We start from the raw sequence: 16,759 nt of genomic DNA on the forward strand, positions 1-16,759 counted from the left end.
GGAGCTAGAGAAAGTAACCAAGGAGCTGAAGGGATCTGCAACCCTATAGGTGGAACAACAATATGAACTAACCAGTACCCCCTGGAGCTCGTGTCACTAGCTGCATATGTATCAGAGGATGGCCTAGTAGGCCATCAGTGGAAAGAGAAGCCCATTGGTCGTGCAAACTATATGCCTCAGTACAGGGGAACGCCAGGGCCAAGAAGTGGGAGTGGGTGGGGGAGCGTGTGGGGGACTTTTGGAAATGTAAATGAAATAAATACCTAATAAAAAAGAAAAGAAAAGAAGATGAAGTAAATAAGCCAGGGGCTGGGAGTGGGGAGGCTGAAATATAAATCAGCTAGCTGTCAGATGTCTCAGTCTTTAATATTATAAATGTTGGGAAGGAAACCATTCGGACTACTACAAAGAAAAATTTTAAATGAGCTCATTAAATGTAAATTAAAACAGAAACATTGAATAAGCACTGGGCTACAATTAAAGGCTGAAGAAACAGCAGGTAAGAAACAATTTTCATTGATCAAAGAACTGAAAGCTAACAGAATAAAGTATTTTGCATTGAACCTGGTTCATGAATATTAAACATTTTGAAATAAAGAGAACTTTTTCTTTCTTTCTTTCTTTCTTTCTTTCTTTCTTTCTTTCTTTCTTTCTTTCTTTCTTTTTTGAGGGGGGAGGGTTCAAAGAAGTTTTTGAGGTAGGGATGGTTTTGCATATCTTACCAAGTACTTTCAATGTATCATTTTCAAGCCATGGGGCTTTGGATTTTAAAAAAATGCAGACTTCAGAAAAACCTTTAGAAATAGGGCTAACATTTGTAAAGGCATAAAGTTTTTTCAGAGGCTTTGGACCCAAAAGAGACCTGAATAAAATTATATAAATCCTTCTATACAAACGTTTTGGAGAATCCATTTTGTGACACAAGGGCACCTCAGAGCAAACAGTATCAAGATGTAGAGTTGCTTTCACCTAAAGTCACTGAAGCACAAGCAGCAGTACAGAGCACATTCAACTACACCTGCACAGTCAAGACTTAACATTTCCTGCACATCAGTTTTAAACCAAAGCTAGACTTTGGGCCAAGAGTCAGTATTGATGAAATAGTTACAATGACCAAGCATTTTTTTCTGCTTATTCCATCCTTGTATCCTTGGCACCTCTTGACTGCACCAGACACATAATATATGCTCAGCCCTGGGATTTGCTTTTGTAAAACTCAATCAGTATAAAATGAATGACTCATCCTAAAACTCCTTTCAAATTAAAATACTCTACCCTTTATCAACAGAAGAGACAATTTAGAAAGAAGATTCTTTCTGGCAAGTGATAATAAATGTATGCTAACACTGTGAGAGAGGACAGGACTCCAAAGTCACCAGCATGCCTATGCTATGACTACTGAAAATGTATTTAAAAGGAAGGGTACTTTCCTAACCAATAAATCTGATAAAATTGAATAATAGGCAGGAATTAATATGATTTTTTATATGCAAACAGTTAAATTCTCTAAGTGATTTTTAAACAAGATATAGGAAATAATATTTTAATCAATTAAAAAAAAACAATACTTTTGAATGGAGCCCAAGGTCTTCTGCACCTTAGAATACTTCACTGAGCTACAGTTCTATTTTAAATATCTTCTGTAACATTGGGTTTTAATTTAAGAACTTTCTTTTCCAATTGTATGGGTACTCGTGTACTTTAATAGCTGATATTATCAAATGCCTAAATGTATATACATTTAGAACAATTCTCAATTGTCACTACTAAAAATCAATTTTAAACACAAAGAAGTGCTCATTTTTTTTTAATTTAAAAAAGTTTTAAAATGGGTGCTCAAAATTATATTTTTCTCAGTTAAATTTTCTGAAGCTTTTCTGTTTTACTTTTCAGTATTATGAATCCCTTCTCCATGCCTCACAAAGGCAGACTTTTTCATTAACTTCAATAAAATTATGGTTTAACTCTCTCTAGGTCAAGGCATTCAGTATGTCAATCATAATCCAAATGGGAGATGTAAGTACTTTTGAAGCCATCTCCATGATAAGAAGGAAACCCTCTACTTTGAAACAATAAAAGGAAAATTATTTTATGGGCAATAAAGTATTAGTCTCCTTTTCTCTTATTTGGCCAGGAAGCCAATCCACAGGATTCTTCTCAGAGCAAGGACTTCACTGACAGAGTGCAGTATTTCCTTCACTAGGAGAGTACTGCAGGGGGAGAGAGCTCAAGTACAGAAGGCCTCAGCTCTCAGTAGTGCTATGCAGAGGAAGAAAGCTTTTGGTCCCTGGAGCTATTTATGTGTCCTTTGCTCTGCAGCAGATCGCTGTGCAATTCCTCTCTGCCCTCGTTTCCTGTTCAAGGACTAGTCATAAAAATGCAGAACTGTTCCTCCCAAAGCTTCCTCCGGATTGGTTTCCCTCTCACCTGCTTTAGGTGCTGTCACCACACCGAAGCCTCCAACCTGGCAATTCAGAACTTTATGAAAATACAGCCACCGATAATATTAGGCAATACAACTAGTTAAACAAAACAATGTATGTAGCATTGTTTATGTAGGGTTTTTGTTTTTGAATGAAAGTTCCTTTTCATGGGGCAGGGGACAAGGATACAATCATTTGTGTTAAAACGCACACTTATTCACCCTGTAAAAAGAGTAGCCAAAGAAAGAAGAGTTTTTAAATCTGTCTTCTATTTCCCTGGTTTTTATTACTAATTGATTTAATTGTAACATCCAAATGGCACAGTTCTTATTAAGAGGGCTCCATGTAAATCTAAATAAAGCTGCCTAAATTGTGTTTCATCCTAAAGTTATTAATATAATAAGTTATGAGACTTTAAAAATAGTTTTAATTTTTAGGTCTTAATTTCCTATATTTATATAGCCTTAGGGGACATTTGCTTATCAAAATCATCCATGAACTAGTTTAAGTTGAAAGAAACTAAACGTGTGTAATTGTTTTCAAATTATGAGATATTTCTCTCTTGTAAAATCTGTATATTTTTTTCTAATCTGTCCCACTTGGTTCGCACTAATTCAGTTCAGATTTGGGTTTACAAACGACTCTTAAGTAAATGTCACTTAAAAGGCTTAGTGCCATTCATAAAAATGTGTACTTTTTTCTTAATTTAACAAGTTTCCAATTCATTCATCCAAAATACACACTGCCCGACGGAGGTAAGAAGCAGCTGGACATCACGAGCGTGTACCTCTGCTTCCAGGAGCATCTTAGCTGCCTAGCATGACTCTCAAGAGGAAGAGAGGAGGGCTGCACACTTGTAACATTACTTTTATGAGTTAAAACAGACTCGGCTACTTTCACCGTGTAACGCATTTACTTCATAAATGCACCTCTCATCCATCTTCTAGACACATCTGGAATAGACCGACTTCAGATGTGCTTGGTGCGATACCTGTCAGGCATATATCACAAACAAGTTCACTAAATCTTCGGGACATCCCTTTGGGGGGGGGGGGCGAGTCTACAGTAACGAAAGCTCCAAACGGGAATGTGCGCTAAACTATGCATTTATTTCTACTTATCCCGGAGGAGAACCCAAATCGTGGCTTCACATATGACATCTCTGTCAGGGAGGTCCTTTCCAACCTTCTTATTTCACACTGCTTAGAACAACCCTAGTGGCCACTTCCAAAGCTGCACTGGTCAAACTGCACCCAGTCACAAACTGTAGTAGGGGGAAAAGCCACCTTTGCAGTTAACTACTCGCTAGTCTTTCGTCTCCGATCTCCGAGGACACATTTAAAAAGACAGAACTGAGGTGCGATCTCCACGAGGCAGATGCTTTCCTGAGATTTTCTTTAAGTCCTAGGGTGTGTGAACTCGCCCTGAAGTAAAGGACAGCTTGATAGAAACAGACCTGGGCTGGTCAGCCCGTGGTGCTGCAGGGCGAGCCCCGCCGTCGGGGGTCGCAGTGGAGCACGCGGGTGTCCGTGGGGATACCGTCTTCAGCGAGCACCGGGCTAACCTTGGCTAAGGCAGGTTGGAAGCTCACACCTAATGCTCTAGCACACACCCGACCCGGCTATGGGCGCGGGGCCCCCGGGCCGAGGAAGCCCACAGAGCGGACGGAGCGCGGCGCACACGCCTCCGCCGTGACACTGACAGGTGGCTCGGGTCGGCCCCCGAGAATCCCACTCGGACCCGTGGGGAGTGACGTGGCGCCACACACGGACGCGGGGCGGCGCGGAGAGATTGTACCTGGCAGGCACCCACGTACCTATCATGGTCACCGGGCGGGTGGTGGCTGCGGGGCGAGAAGGACCTACGCGGGCACTGGCGCCCGCCCGAGCCTCCCACCAGCGTTTCTGTCAGGTTTAGTCATCCAGGCCTCCTCCCCCTTCCCCTCGCGAGCCAGGCGGGCTCAGTGCGCACGCGCACCCACCCGCCCCTAGCGCGAAGCCTGCTGGGAGGCGTAGTTTTAACGCGTAAGATTCGCCTCCCGCGGCTGCATCTCTCTCCGCCGGTAACCTTTTCCGGAAACGCTCGTCACGGAGGGGCGGGACTAGCGTCTCGTAATGTTGACCAGTCGCTTAGCAACCGGGAGGCTTACACCTTTGGAAGCTTTTAGCGACTCTAGCCTCGGATCCCGGCCCTCTTCCCGCCCCTCCCCTCCCCTAAACTCCCTCCACCTTGGTGCTGCCAAACATCTGGATCACCCTGGGCAGCACGAGGGGTTGAATTTCTACCACTAACGCGCCTTTTTAGAGTGTTTTCCCGACCCCCTGCTCACTTCTGTAAAAGCCACTGGTTTTTCTTCCACACCTCTGATAAGAACAAGACGTTTTCTAGGAAGATGGTGGCAGAAAAAGAGACCCTGACCTTAAACAAATGCCCAGACAAGATGCCGAAGAGGACTAAACTGCTGCCACAACAGACGCTCCAGGTGCACCAGCCTCATTCCCTGGTTTCTGAGGGCTTCACAGTCAAAGCCATGATGAAAAACTCAGTCGTAAGTGATCTTCCTCGATTGAACGCACTTGCTCCGAATCAGGGGACATGTGGTTGTAGAGGATGACAAGCCCTGGGTCCTGGCACTGTTTACCAGAACTGGCAATGACTCGGTCAGTAGCGGACTGTGCCCGACAGTGTGCAGAGATGTAGGCTAGGTGGTTAGAGAACCTTTGGGGCAGGCGATGTACTGAGCTAGCATATAAGCACCTTCTTGATCAAGTGTGCTTTCTCCACTACCCCAAATTACACTTAAGCTGTTTCACTGGAAAGGGGGAAAAAGAAATCCTTATCCTTATTGTAAACTTAGTCCACTCAGTACAAGACCTTCTGGAGTGAATGTTCTTAGAAGTCATAGGCTTCCAAAATTTAACACGAACCAGTATGAGACACATAAACTCATCAGTAATATATAGTAATTTATCACATCTGGGACATTTTAGAATGCCTTAGTATTTACTCAGCAACATTCTGACAAAAAAGGTATTAACCTGTTAAAGTATTCAAAAATTACTTATGTGAAGGCTGGCTCCTGATAGGCCTTTTAAATACATTTTAAACAATATAAGCTCTATGTCAAGTGTCTCTAATAATACAAGCCCTATTTCATTTTTATGAGTTGTGGTAATACAAATAAAATATTCTTAACACGAATAGGGGAAAATATTCAAAGGCACACAAACGGTTTAGCTATATGCCTAATACTGCTTTTCAATCTTCTTGTTTATTAAATACCATATGATTTGGTATGCTAAACCATGTTTGTCTACTGAGTGGGCACCTGTTTAGGAGTGTGAGAGATTAACTACTAAATGTAGTTTTCAATTTTGTACAATTTGCACCCTGAGAGGATCTTATTATACAGCAATTCAACATATTAGCTTAATAGTGTTCTTTGTTGTCCCTGTATTTTTCTACTTATATATTGCAAATCTGATACATACTTAGAGGACACAAATGAAGTCGATTACCTGTAGACTTCCAGCTTGGATTCCCATGTTGCTATTATATATGGATTGATCTATAGTAGTTATAGAGTGTAAAAGCAAACTGCAGAGTTACAGGAAACAGAAAAGGTTGCATCTCTATTCAGTACTTAAGAGTTCACCACCTATGAGTTCTCTGATGTACATTTTGTCACGTTAGAAAGTATCTCTCTCCCTCGGAAAGTCTACTTCTCTTCAGAGCGTATATACCAACATTCGTCTTTTAAATTGCAACCAAGTGTCCCAAAAGCCAACCCCAAACCACTTCTCAGGAGTTTCAGTCACCTTCCCTTCCCTCTGTAAGACTCCACGTCGGTGGGCAATGTCTTTTCAATGTCCTTCCAAGAAAATCACATGGAATCTATCCTAGGAAGTATGGAAATTGTTTATGAAATGATGATAAATGTAAACATTCATTATTTGTGAACTAATTTCTTAAAAATCCAGGGGCAAGTAGTCTTAAGCGATAAGTGGTTGTTACGTCAGCATGAACTTTTGGTTTGGTCTCAGTAAAAGTAAGCAACCACAAAAGTCGTCAATCAGAGAATATTTAAACTCATATTGATACAGTGTTTTCCATTAAAAGTTGAAAGGAGTTGTACAATTTGAGATTTGCAGATTATTTTCCTTCTTAGAGTATCATGAAAAAGTCCATGAACAAAAACCAGTTAATGAGTATTCATTCCCTCTGTCAGCAAAAAACCTTTATGGCTTATACAAACCTCATTAAAAAGCAAGATAGGTCAGGCATTGTGAAGCATGCCATAACTTCATGCTCAGAAGGTAGAGCCTCTTTGAAGATAGCCTGGGCTACACAAGAACAAAGGAAACTACCATGCATATGAAGGCCCTGACTCAAACACACACACACACACACACACACACACACACACACACACACACACACACAGCAAGTTAGAATATGGATCCAAGGCTGTGGAGATCTCACTTGTAGGCCCTGATTCAGGGCCCTTCAGAAAACAGGCTAAGAAAGCTGTAGAGTTTCAAAAAGACACAATCTCCAAGATAGACCTTAGACAAGATGAGAAAAACGTGAGTAACCTGCCAAAATGGCACAGTGATGAGGAAGTTGCTTACTTCACTGAGCCCCAGAAACTCCTCTCACGCTGCTGCTTTAGTCCATGGCTAAGCTTAGGTTTAAAGGCATAATTAGTTGAAAGAGAGGCTGAGATGGGCTGTAACTGAGAGCTCTGTGACTAGCTCAAACTTGCAATGTTTTATTACTGTGATAGCAGGGTGATGGGACAATGGGGATCATTAGAAGTCATGAACCAGTGCTGAAGCTGGTGCATTATGGTGAAGAAAAGCATAAAGACAAGTAAAAGAGTCAGAATGCAAGTGGGTAAGCATCTGTGGTTAGGACGGCAAACACTCATTCAAGCCGGTGCAAGTAGTGAAGATGGTGGCTTTGGATGGAGGCCCTCATCACCCCCACACCTCAGGTATGTAAGGTCTCCCAAGCTGTTCTCTACCTGTCAATCATCAGTACAACTAGACCAAACTTTCCAGGACAAAGTTTCTCTGTTTACACAATGTAAATATTTGGGAGCTATGAAAACAAAACAAAAAAACCATATTCCACAGAGCCAGCCACAATTCTTAGATAATTTCATGCATTTATACAACATATCTTGATCATATCCAACCCAAATCCTGCCTCCCTCTCTCCCTAAATCCCTAATACCTGCCCCTCCTACCGTCATGTCCTCCTGTTTTGTTTTTCATAACCCACTGAGTTTATTAGTGCTGCCTGCATGTGTCCTGGTGTGTCTGTCATCCACCTGAGCATGGTGACTTGTCAGGTGCCATATACCAGAAAGAAAATGGACTCCTCCCAGCTTCCTGCTGCCATCAGTTCTCAGTGGCTCTTCAGCTAGGGGTGAAGTCTTATGAGCCCCTTTCTCATCCACATTGGCATATTAACTGCCTTGATCTTGATTAGGTCATGCCGCAGGCATTCATAAGTGCAATGGCCACATCACGGCCAGAGGACAGCACGCCTCTAGGTCCTCTGGCTCATACATTCTTTCTGACCCCTTTACTCAGTGTCCCCTGAGCTCTGGCAGGAGCCTGGTGTGAGGCTGTGTGTCAGTGTTCCATTTTCAACACTAATTGTTGTTCTCTTCATGGCCTAGACCAGCAAGCTTCTATAATCTAATCCTATTTGATACTTTTTAAATTCATAAACAACCCCCATTCTTAGGTACTTTAGCTGAAACCCAAGAGATGGAGTGGTTCTTTATAGTTCTGGCTGATGCTGTTCCTTTACTGACTGTCCATCCTTTTACATAACCTGCATCTACAGCATCACATTGTCACCAGATAACAAACATCCACTGATCAGTGGGTATGCAGTCCCTGTATTCCTTTAAGGGCCAGGGACAGAACAGTCAGTAAAAGCAGACAGACTGTGAAGCAGCTCACACATTTATGGTTAGCACAATGCCTGCTGTTTTAAGGACCTTCCTTAGACCCACCCCTCCCCCATCCTAAATTATGCCTCGTTCACTGTTTAATTATTTACATTACACTTATTTCTGCTTCTGTTTTAAACCCTTGTATAAGTTCTGTGGGAAAAGAGAATCTATTAACTCACCTTCAAATTTTACCACAGGCAAGTAATGTATTTGATAACTAATGAAGAAAGGCAACTTTGTTTTCTTCACCTTGTCATTAAAATGGATTTTTGTCTCTAGATTTTTTTTTAACATTCGAACAATTAGGAGCCCCCCAAATTGCTTTAAAATACAAGTCCAGCCATGTTGGTCCATACCTTCAGTGCTCAGAAACTCACTGCACTGAAGAAAAGCTCGTTGTAGCCTCCTGTGAGGCCCTCTAAGAGGTGGCTCCTGCTGCTTTTCACATCTGTGTTCACATACATGCACATTTAATTCTATGCATCCTGTCACCATCTGCACTTCGCCCCTTACTTGCCCAGGTGCCACCATGATAGCTTTCTTGCTGGTTCTGATACCCTGGTGGCATGTCTGCCTTGGTGACTGTTTCCTTCTAGTTCCTTCGTGTACAACATACAAACCACCTTCTCAAGATGTCTCCATTTTTTCTTAAATAGTTGACTTTGTAGTAAGCTATTTTCTGACTAAAAATCTCAACTACACAATCATTCCATCTGACCCTGTTCCCTAACGCTTGCAGGCCCACCCACTCATGCTCTCTGAGGTAGTAACTGTGCTTGAAGCTGTGCTTCTCCCATTACAGACTCAGCCTCTGGAGGCCTAGGAATGTTATTATTTCACACGTTGCTCCTTCTTCACCTGAGGAAAAATCCCTGCCCCATAGCGCAGGCTGTGTTTCCTTCCTTCCTTCCTTCCTTCCTTCCTTCCTTCCTTCCTTCCTTCCTTCCTTCCTTCCTTCCTCTCTCCTTCCTTCCTTCGTTCTTTTATTTTTCTTCTTCTTTATTCATTTTTTTTTGGCCAAATGACATAATGACTATTTCATTTTATAATTTATTAATCATCTTTAAGCTAGAATTTTCAAGAAAATAACAACATTGCATAGGTATTAAGACTATAAATGAATATATATGTATATATATATATGCCCTATGAATATTTTATTGGCTTATTGTAAAAGTTGTATATGTACACTATAAAATATGAACATGGTTTGATTTAGAAAAGCTTTCTCTTAAGATTATGAAAAAGATTTTAGTCCCTATACTTCCTGTAATTTTAGTGTTCAAAACAGTTTGTTTTTTGTTTTTTAATCTTAAATCATTTGGTTTAGAAAATAAGGTAGAAATTCTGTGTTGGTTTCCTAAATGACGAGAGTTGTACTTTATCCTTGATATTGATAAACTACATGTTAGATACAAATGTTGGCTTATTGAATTTGGGATTCCCATATACTTTAAGTGATGTATCAGGACTGTGAGTTTAACGCTGGCAGGTGCCTAATCACTTATTGTTATCACATATGAATGCTTTACTATGCTCTAAGTCATTTTACATCCATTGGCTTTTCTAGCCAATCCTATATTTAAAAAAATAGGACAGATAATTTATTCCCACAGAAATATAAATCTCCAATTATTTTATAAGATACTTCTTAAATGACAAAAAAGAATGCAAATTTCTATATTATCTTTTCCTGTTCTGCTCCTGGGAATTTTTTTTCAGGTATCAACTGTCCCACATGTATAGATAATATAGGTGCTCTAAGTGACTCACTGGTGACAAGCCATCACACTGGTGCACCCAGCTCTCAGATCAGCAGGATCAGCAGGGGAAGCACAAACTGGACTCTGTGGGCTATGACATTTTAAAAATACATGTTAAAATTTTAGCGAACATGAAGTTGGAAGGAAGTTTGCAGGTTGGTAGTGGAGACAAGAAGATTTAGTGAGATGTGGGGGGGTGTAAATATCTAAATACATTGTCTGCATGTCTGAAATTCCCAAAGAATGAACAAAAACATTATATTAAAAAAATAAGTACCAACATTGCAAAATCCTTATCTGTTTCTTTCTAGTCACCCCTCAGACACACTCTCCCTGTTTGCTGCTGTTTTCATACCTGGTTTTATACTTGCATACACTATGTAATTGTTTTGGATCTGCTACTTCCCTCAAAATTGTGTTTCTGAGATTCAGCTCCAATGTTGCATACAATTATAGTTGTAAATTAATTGTGCTGATTAACTTTAATAAATGTTAGTTTGGCATAACCTGAAGTCACCCGAATAATGAGAAGCTACCAGTGGATTGGCCTGTGTGCACTTGGCTGTGTTTTGATTGGTCATTATGATGGGAACCACCACTCCAATGTAGGGGATGCCATTTCCTAGGCCAGGCCTTGAACAGAAAAGTGAAGTAAGCTAGCTTTCGCACAGGTGGCGAGCCACAAAGGGCTGGTCAGTCTCTGCTGCTGCTGCTGTCTGTGGGTGTGATGACAAGCAGCTCGACATCCTGAAAATGGTGGACTGTCACCTGGAATTGTGATCTAAAATAAGCACTCCCTTCTGGTGAAGGCATCCGAGCCTGGTGACAGAGACGGAGCGCACACACAGCTCCATGTTCATTCCTGGATGGTGAAGGCATCCGAGCCTGGCAACAGAGACGAAGCGCACACACAGCTCCATGTTCATTCCTGGATGGTGAAGGCATCCGAGCCTGGCAACAGAGACGGAGCGCACACACAGCTCCATGTTCATTCCTGGATAGCAGCTTTGTGTATGAATGTAGGACAGTTTATTTAACCACTTCCTTCTATCTGAGTATGACTTCCGATTTAAGATTGTCGCATGAGGAAATTTTAATCTTTTTTTTTCCTCTGTGAGGCTCCAGTCCTTGTCCTCTTTGTGTTGGCAGTTAAAAATCTCCGTACTTCTCAAAGTTATTCATCATACATACTTGGAAAAAGTTAGGGACAACTGAGGCTGTGGTTTTCCTGTTGTAAGAAGACATTTTCCTAACAAATATTCTTACATTTATGTTCAACAAGTTACTTCTTTTAGGTCAAATACTTCCATTGATTTTCATACATTATATTTTAACCATACTCTTATACATTTAGCTGTAGAAATATACATATGCAAAATAGTGGAATGGGTGATATATATGGCTTCTGTATCTAAAATATAAACATCTTAATCATTTCCTCATTTGAGACATAGTCACACTCTGTATGTAGCTTTGGGTGGCCTAAAACTTGTTATATAGTCCAGGCTGGCCTCAAACTCAGAGATCTATCTTTCTCTGCCTTCCAAGCACTTGTATTAAAGGCATGTACCACTATACCTAGTACTTTATAAACATTAAATAAAAGCAAATAAGATCTTCCTTAACTAACAGAGACATGGCTTCATTTTATATCTTCTCTGTCTATTACCATAGCTTGGAGCCTAAATTTTGTATATATTCTCAAGTGTGTATAAGGAATATATATGCATATTCATGAACTCATGAGCTGGGTAGTTTGATGATTGATAAATTATAGATAGATAGATGACAGATACATGGATGGATAGGTAGATAGATAATTGAAATTTAGCAATCATTCTTTAGCTTGTGTTGTCACCTGAAATCTTTGTTTTGTTTTAAATGTTTCTATTTTTTTATGTGTATGGTTGTTTTGCATCTACTTACGTCTATGCAATGTGTGCATGCCTGGTACCCTCAGAGTCTAGAAGAGGAGATCAGATCCCCTGTAACTGGAGTTTCAGATAGTTGTGGGTCACTATGTGGTCGCTAGGAATCAGACATAGGTCTTTTGCAAACACAGCTGGTGCTCTTAGCCTCTGAGCCATCTCTCCGGCTCCTGCATGTTTTGTTTAAAGCACATATTTCTGTGATGCTTCTTGGACCATGCCCTATCATAAAAGGGAAATCAATAGGATATAATAAAGGGGTATTCATATGAAAATTTCCCCCATTTATCCATATTTTCTACCATAGAGTAACACAACTGAATGAAAAGAATGCTAACCCACCTGTACTATAATGAGACAGCATGAAGGGCAGTGACAGAAGAGGTACCTAGTTCCTATAGAGACATCCTGGCTTCACTCACTCTAGGGAGCACCTAAGTGAGGCGAGCATCATTGCACCTCATTCCATGAGCCCACCCTTCATGTTAAAGGTACAACACTGTGCTTTCCCCAGAACTCCAATTCTAAAGGTCGGGAATTTTATATTTGAGATAATTTAGTTTATTTTCTTATACTTACTATAAGTTCTCTAACTACAAAATTGCATAGATTTTTTTAGGACTTCTTTTTTGCACTTTCAAGCCTTATTTACCATATCCAACTGCTATACAGCTAAATAGAGGCATAAATCTCTAATTATACAATACATTTTTTTCTGAAAAATTAAGGCTTCATATACATTCCTTTTTTTTAACTAAAGTACACTAAAGTTGCCACACTAGTTTGATTTGATTAAGTGATCATAGTCTTTGAGAAAATAGTTACAGTTTTGTATTGAAATTTTCGTTTTTGCTATATTCTGATTATGGCATACCCTCCCCCAACACTTCCCAGATTCTTCCTACCTATTCGACCATCCACTCCACTCCCTTTCTCCCTCCCTCTCCCTCTTCCTCTCCCTTTTCTTCTCACCTCTCCCTCTCTAAATAATAAACAGGCAAACAAAAAGCAAAACAAACCATAATTTAACACACACACACACACACACAAGAAACATCCACACAAAAGCAAAATAAAACATTCTCTCTTAAACTGATCCTAAAATTCTTATTTGGATAGCAGGTTCATTCTGGTGGTGGAGGGAGTGGGTTCTAGGGATTAAGCCCAGCCTTATATACAAAGACAAACATTCTAAGAAGTCATGCATTTATTGTCTTTAAGTATAATTTCTTCTCATTTGATTTCCGTTGTTTCCATTATTAACGTTTTCTAATAAGGTTATATTTGGATTGTTTCATTTCAACATTCTTGTTAATATTTTATTTGAATAGAAATTACATTATTTATTTTTAAATGGCCAGAATGGTGTGGGGTTTCTTTCCAGTTGTATTGTGAAGAATTGTCACCCCATTGGTTACAGTTTAGATCTGTTCTGGATTACAGTTTTTACTAGCACACACTAATTTGACAAAGCAAGGAAGTCCTCTGTAATATACGCACACAATGCACTTTGCCCATATTCACCTCCTCTTCTGCTCGTATTACCTCGTCCTTCTTCCCTTCCCATCCACACCTTCATGTCCTTGGTGTAATTTTACCGACTACAGTCCACAGCCACAGAAGATAGGCCACACGTACCTTTGTAGAAATAGCTATGGGTAACATGGTGAGCCATTTTCCTGAAGGTAACATGATTTTCATTGTGGCTGATAAAACACACACACACACATGCCACATAAACACACACTTCTATTCCCATGGTTGATTTCATGCTGTGCCCTGTGTGCCGTGACAAACACAGACTTGTGGGATCTCTCTAGCCCAGGATCTTTAGCTGTAGGCGAGGAGATCACGCAGTATCATGTAACTAACTGCACATGGGGATTATGAAAACTTTGGCGACAGTAAAAATTTCCAAACACAAAATAACCAGAACATAATTAAACATTGAATGTGTCCGAGAATACAGGTGCTTCTGGAAGAGGAAGCCTGAGTTTGGATCTCACAGTATCACTTTGTACTATGGTGCCATGACCTGTGAGGCCTATGGATTCTAAAACATCTGAGCACTCTTGTACACTTATGAATTGCAGTGCTTTGCCTACATACAAAGTTTTTGCCTTCACAAACGCATTATGGGTTAAATATGGGGGCAATACAAGCAACACTCCCCAACCATCTTTTCCCACAATGTGAAATACCAATGCTAAGGGTCTTCGGTTTCAATGAGTTGGAATGTATGGTTTTTATATTTACTGGTTGATTTGATGGTTTGAGTTTCACAAACTGTACAATAAATGAATTTTGGCTTAGGGATAGGATATAATTTCCAGCAGTTTCTGAAATACCCCTAATCATACTTTAAAAATTTTATACAATATATCTATCCAAGGTGACATTCTAAGCATTGACTATTATAAAATCAAAATATCAATCAGCTCCAAACAATGCTGAATGTGTCTTAAACTGCAGATCAAATATTTAGCCAAGATTGAATTCTTTATGTACAAATAATCAAATATATGTGTCTCAGTATGCAGAAATAGTTTTTCTTTAATAAATAGTGGTATTATAACAATGATTTACATTTTGTAAAAAAAAATTTCCAAATTAAATATATTTTTACTTCTTTTTTAAAGAATTTTATTAGATATTTTCTTTATTTACATTTCAAATGCTATCCCAAAAGTCCCCTATACCCTCCCCCTACCCTGCTCCCCAACCCACCCACTCCAGCTTCCTGGCCCTGGCATTCCCCTGTACTAGGGCATATAATCTTGGCAAGACCAAGGTCCTTTCCTCCTAATGGTGGCCAAATACACTATCTTCTACTACATAAGCAGCTAGAGATGAACTCTGGGGGTACTGGTTAGTTCATATTGTTGTTCCACCTATAGGGTTGCAGACTCCTTCAGTTCCTCGGGCACTTTCTCTAGCTCTTCCATTGGGGGTCCTCTGTTCCGACCGATAGCTGACTGTGAGGATCCACTTCTGCATTTGCCAGGCACTGGCATAGCCTCACAAGACTCAGAAATTTCAGAATCCTGTCAGCAAAATCTTCCTGGCATATGCAATAGTGTCTGCATTTGGTGGCCGACTATGGGATGGATCCCCAGGTGGGGCAGTCTCTGGATGGTCCTTCCTTCTGTCTCAGCTCCAAACTTTGTCTCCGTAACTCCTTCCATGGGTATTTTGTTCCCCATTCTAAGGAGGAATGAAGTATCCACCCTCTGGTCTTCCTTCTTCTTGAGTTTCATGTGTTCTGCAAATTGTATCTTGGGTATTCTAAGTTTCTGGGCTAATATCCATTTATCAGTGAGTGCATATCATGTGAGTTCTTTTATGATTGGGTTACCTCACTCAGGATGATATCCTCCAGATCCATCCATTTGCCTAAGAACTTCATAGATTCATTGTGTTTAATAGCTGAGTGGTACTCCATTGGGTAAATGTACCACATTTTCTGTATCCATTCCTCTGTTGAGGGACATCTGAGTTCTTTCCAGCTTCTGGCTATTATAAATAAGGCTGCTATGAACATATTGGAGCATGTGTCCTTCTTACCAGTTGGAACATCTGGGTATATGCCCAGGAGAGGTATTGCTGGATCCTCTGGTAGTACTACATCCAATTTTCTGAGGAACCACCAGACTGATTTCCAGAATGGTTGTAAAACTTGCAATCCCACCAACAATGGAGGAGTGTTCCTCTTTCTCCACATCTTTAACAGCATCTGCTGTCACCTGAATTTTTGATCTTAGCCATTCTGACTGGTGTGAGGTGGAATCTCAGGGTTGTTTTGATTTGCAGTTCCCTGGTGATTAAGGATGCTGAACATTGTTTCAGGTGCTTCTCAGCCATTCAGTATTCCTCAGTTGAGAATTCTTTGTTTAGCTCTGTACCCCATTTTTAATAGGGTTATTTGGTTTTCTGGGGTCCATCTTCTTGATATATATATATACATATATATATGAGATATTAGTCCCCTATCTGATTTAGGAATGGTAAAGATCCTTTCCCAATATGTTGGTGGCCTTTTTGTCTTATTGACAGTGTCTTTTGCCTTACAGAAGCTTTGCAATTTTATGAGTTCTCATTTGTGGATTCTTGATCTTATAGCACAAGCCATTGCTGTTCTGTATAGGAATTTTTCCCCTGTGCCCATATCTTCGAGTTTTTCCCCATTTTCTCTTCTATAAGTTTTAGTGTCTCTGGTTTTATGTGGAGTTCCTTGATCCGCTTAGACTTTAGCTTTGTACAAGGAGATAAGAATGGAGCAATTTGCATTTTTCTTCATGATAACCACCAGTTGTGCCAGCACCATTTGTTGAAAATGCTGTCTTTTTTCCACTGGCTGGTTATAGCTCCTTTATCAAAGATCAAGTGACCATAGGTGTGTGGGTTCATTTCTGGGTCTTCAATTCTGTTCCATTGATCCACCTGTCTGTTGCTATATCAGAACCATGCAGTTTTTATCACAATTGCTCTATAGCACAGCTTGAGGTCAGGCATGGTGATTCCCCCAGAGGTTCTTTTATTGTTGATAATAGTTTTTGCTATCCTAGGTTTTTTGTTATTCCAGATGAATTTGCAAATTGCCCTTTTTAGCTCTGTGAAGAATTGAGTTGGAATTTTAATGTAGATTGCATTGAATCTGTAGATTGCTTTTGGCAA

At 40.2% G+C, this 16,759-nt stretch overlaps 2 protein-coding genes across 5 annotated transcripts in view; one reads left to right on the forward strand and one right to left on the reverse strand.

The window, feature by feature from the left end:
• Positions 1-4,412, reverse strand: part of Prkn (parkin RBR E3 ubiquitin protein ligase) — a 1,182,118-nt gene extending 1,177,706 nt beyond the window's left edge. For 2 of the 4 annotated variants that reach the window (XM_021186390.2, XM_029471043.1), the window contains exon 1: positions 4,240-4,412. In XM_021186390.2, coding sequence (XP_021042049.1) covers positions 4,240-4,246 — 7 coding nt within the window. In that variant the 5' untranslated portion in view covers positions 4,247-4,412. The remainder of the gene's footprint in view (positions 1-4,239) is intronic. The other 2 variants (XM_021186389.2, XM_021186391.2) reach the window with 2 other exon arrangements.
• Positions 4,413-4,532: 120 nt separating this feature from the next.
• Pacrg (parkin coregulated) overlaps positions 4,533-16,759 on the forward strand; it is a 447,117-nt gene continuing 434,890 nt past the window's right edge. Inside the window, exon 1 of the mRNA XM_021186392.2 lies at positions 4,533-4,971. Within this exon, the coding sequence (XP_021042051.1) occupies positions 4,816-4,971 (156 nt within the window). The 5' untranslated portion in view covers positions 4,533-4,815. The remainder of the gene's footprint in view (positions 4,972-16,759) is intronic.

The sequence above is a fragment of the Mus caroli genome, chromosome 17, assembly GCF_900094665.2.
Source record: "Mus caroli chromosome 17, CAROLI_EIJ_v1.1, whole genome shotgun sequence".
Classification (NCBI taxonomy): domain Eukaryota; kingdom Metazoa; phylum Chordata; class Mammalia; order Rodentia; family Muridae; genus Mus; species Mus caroli.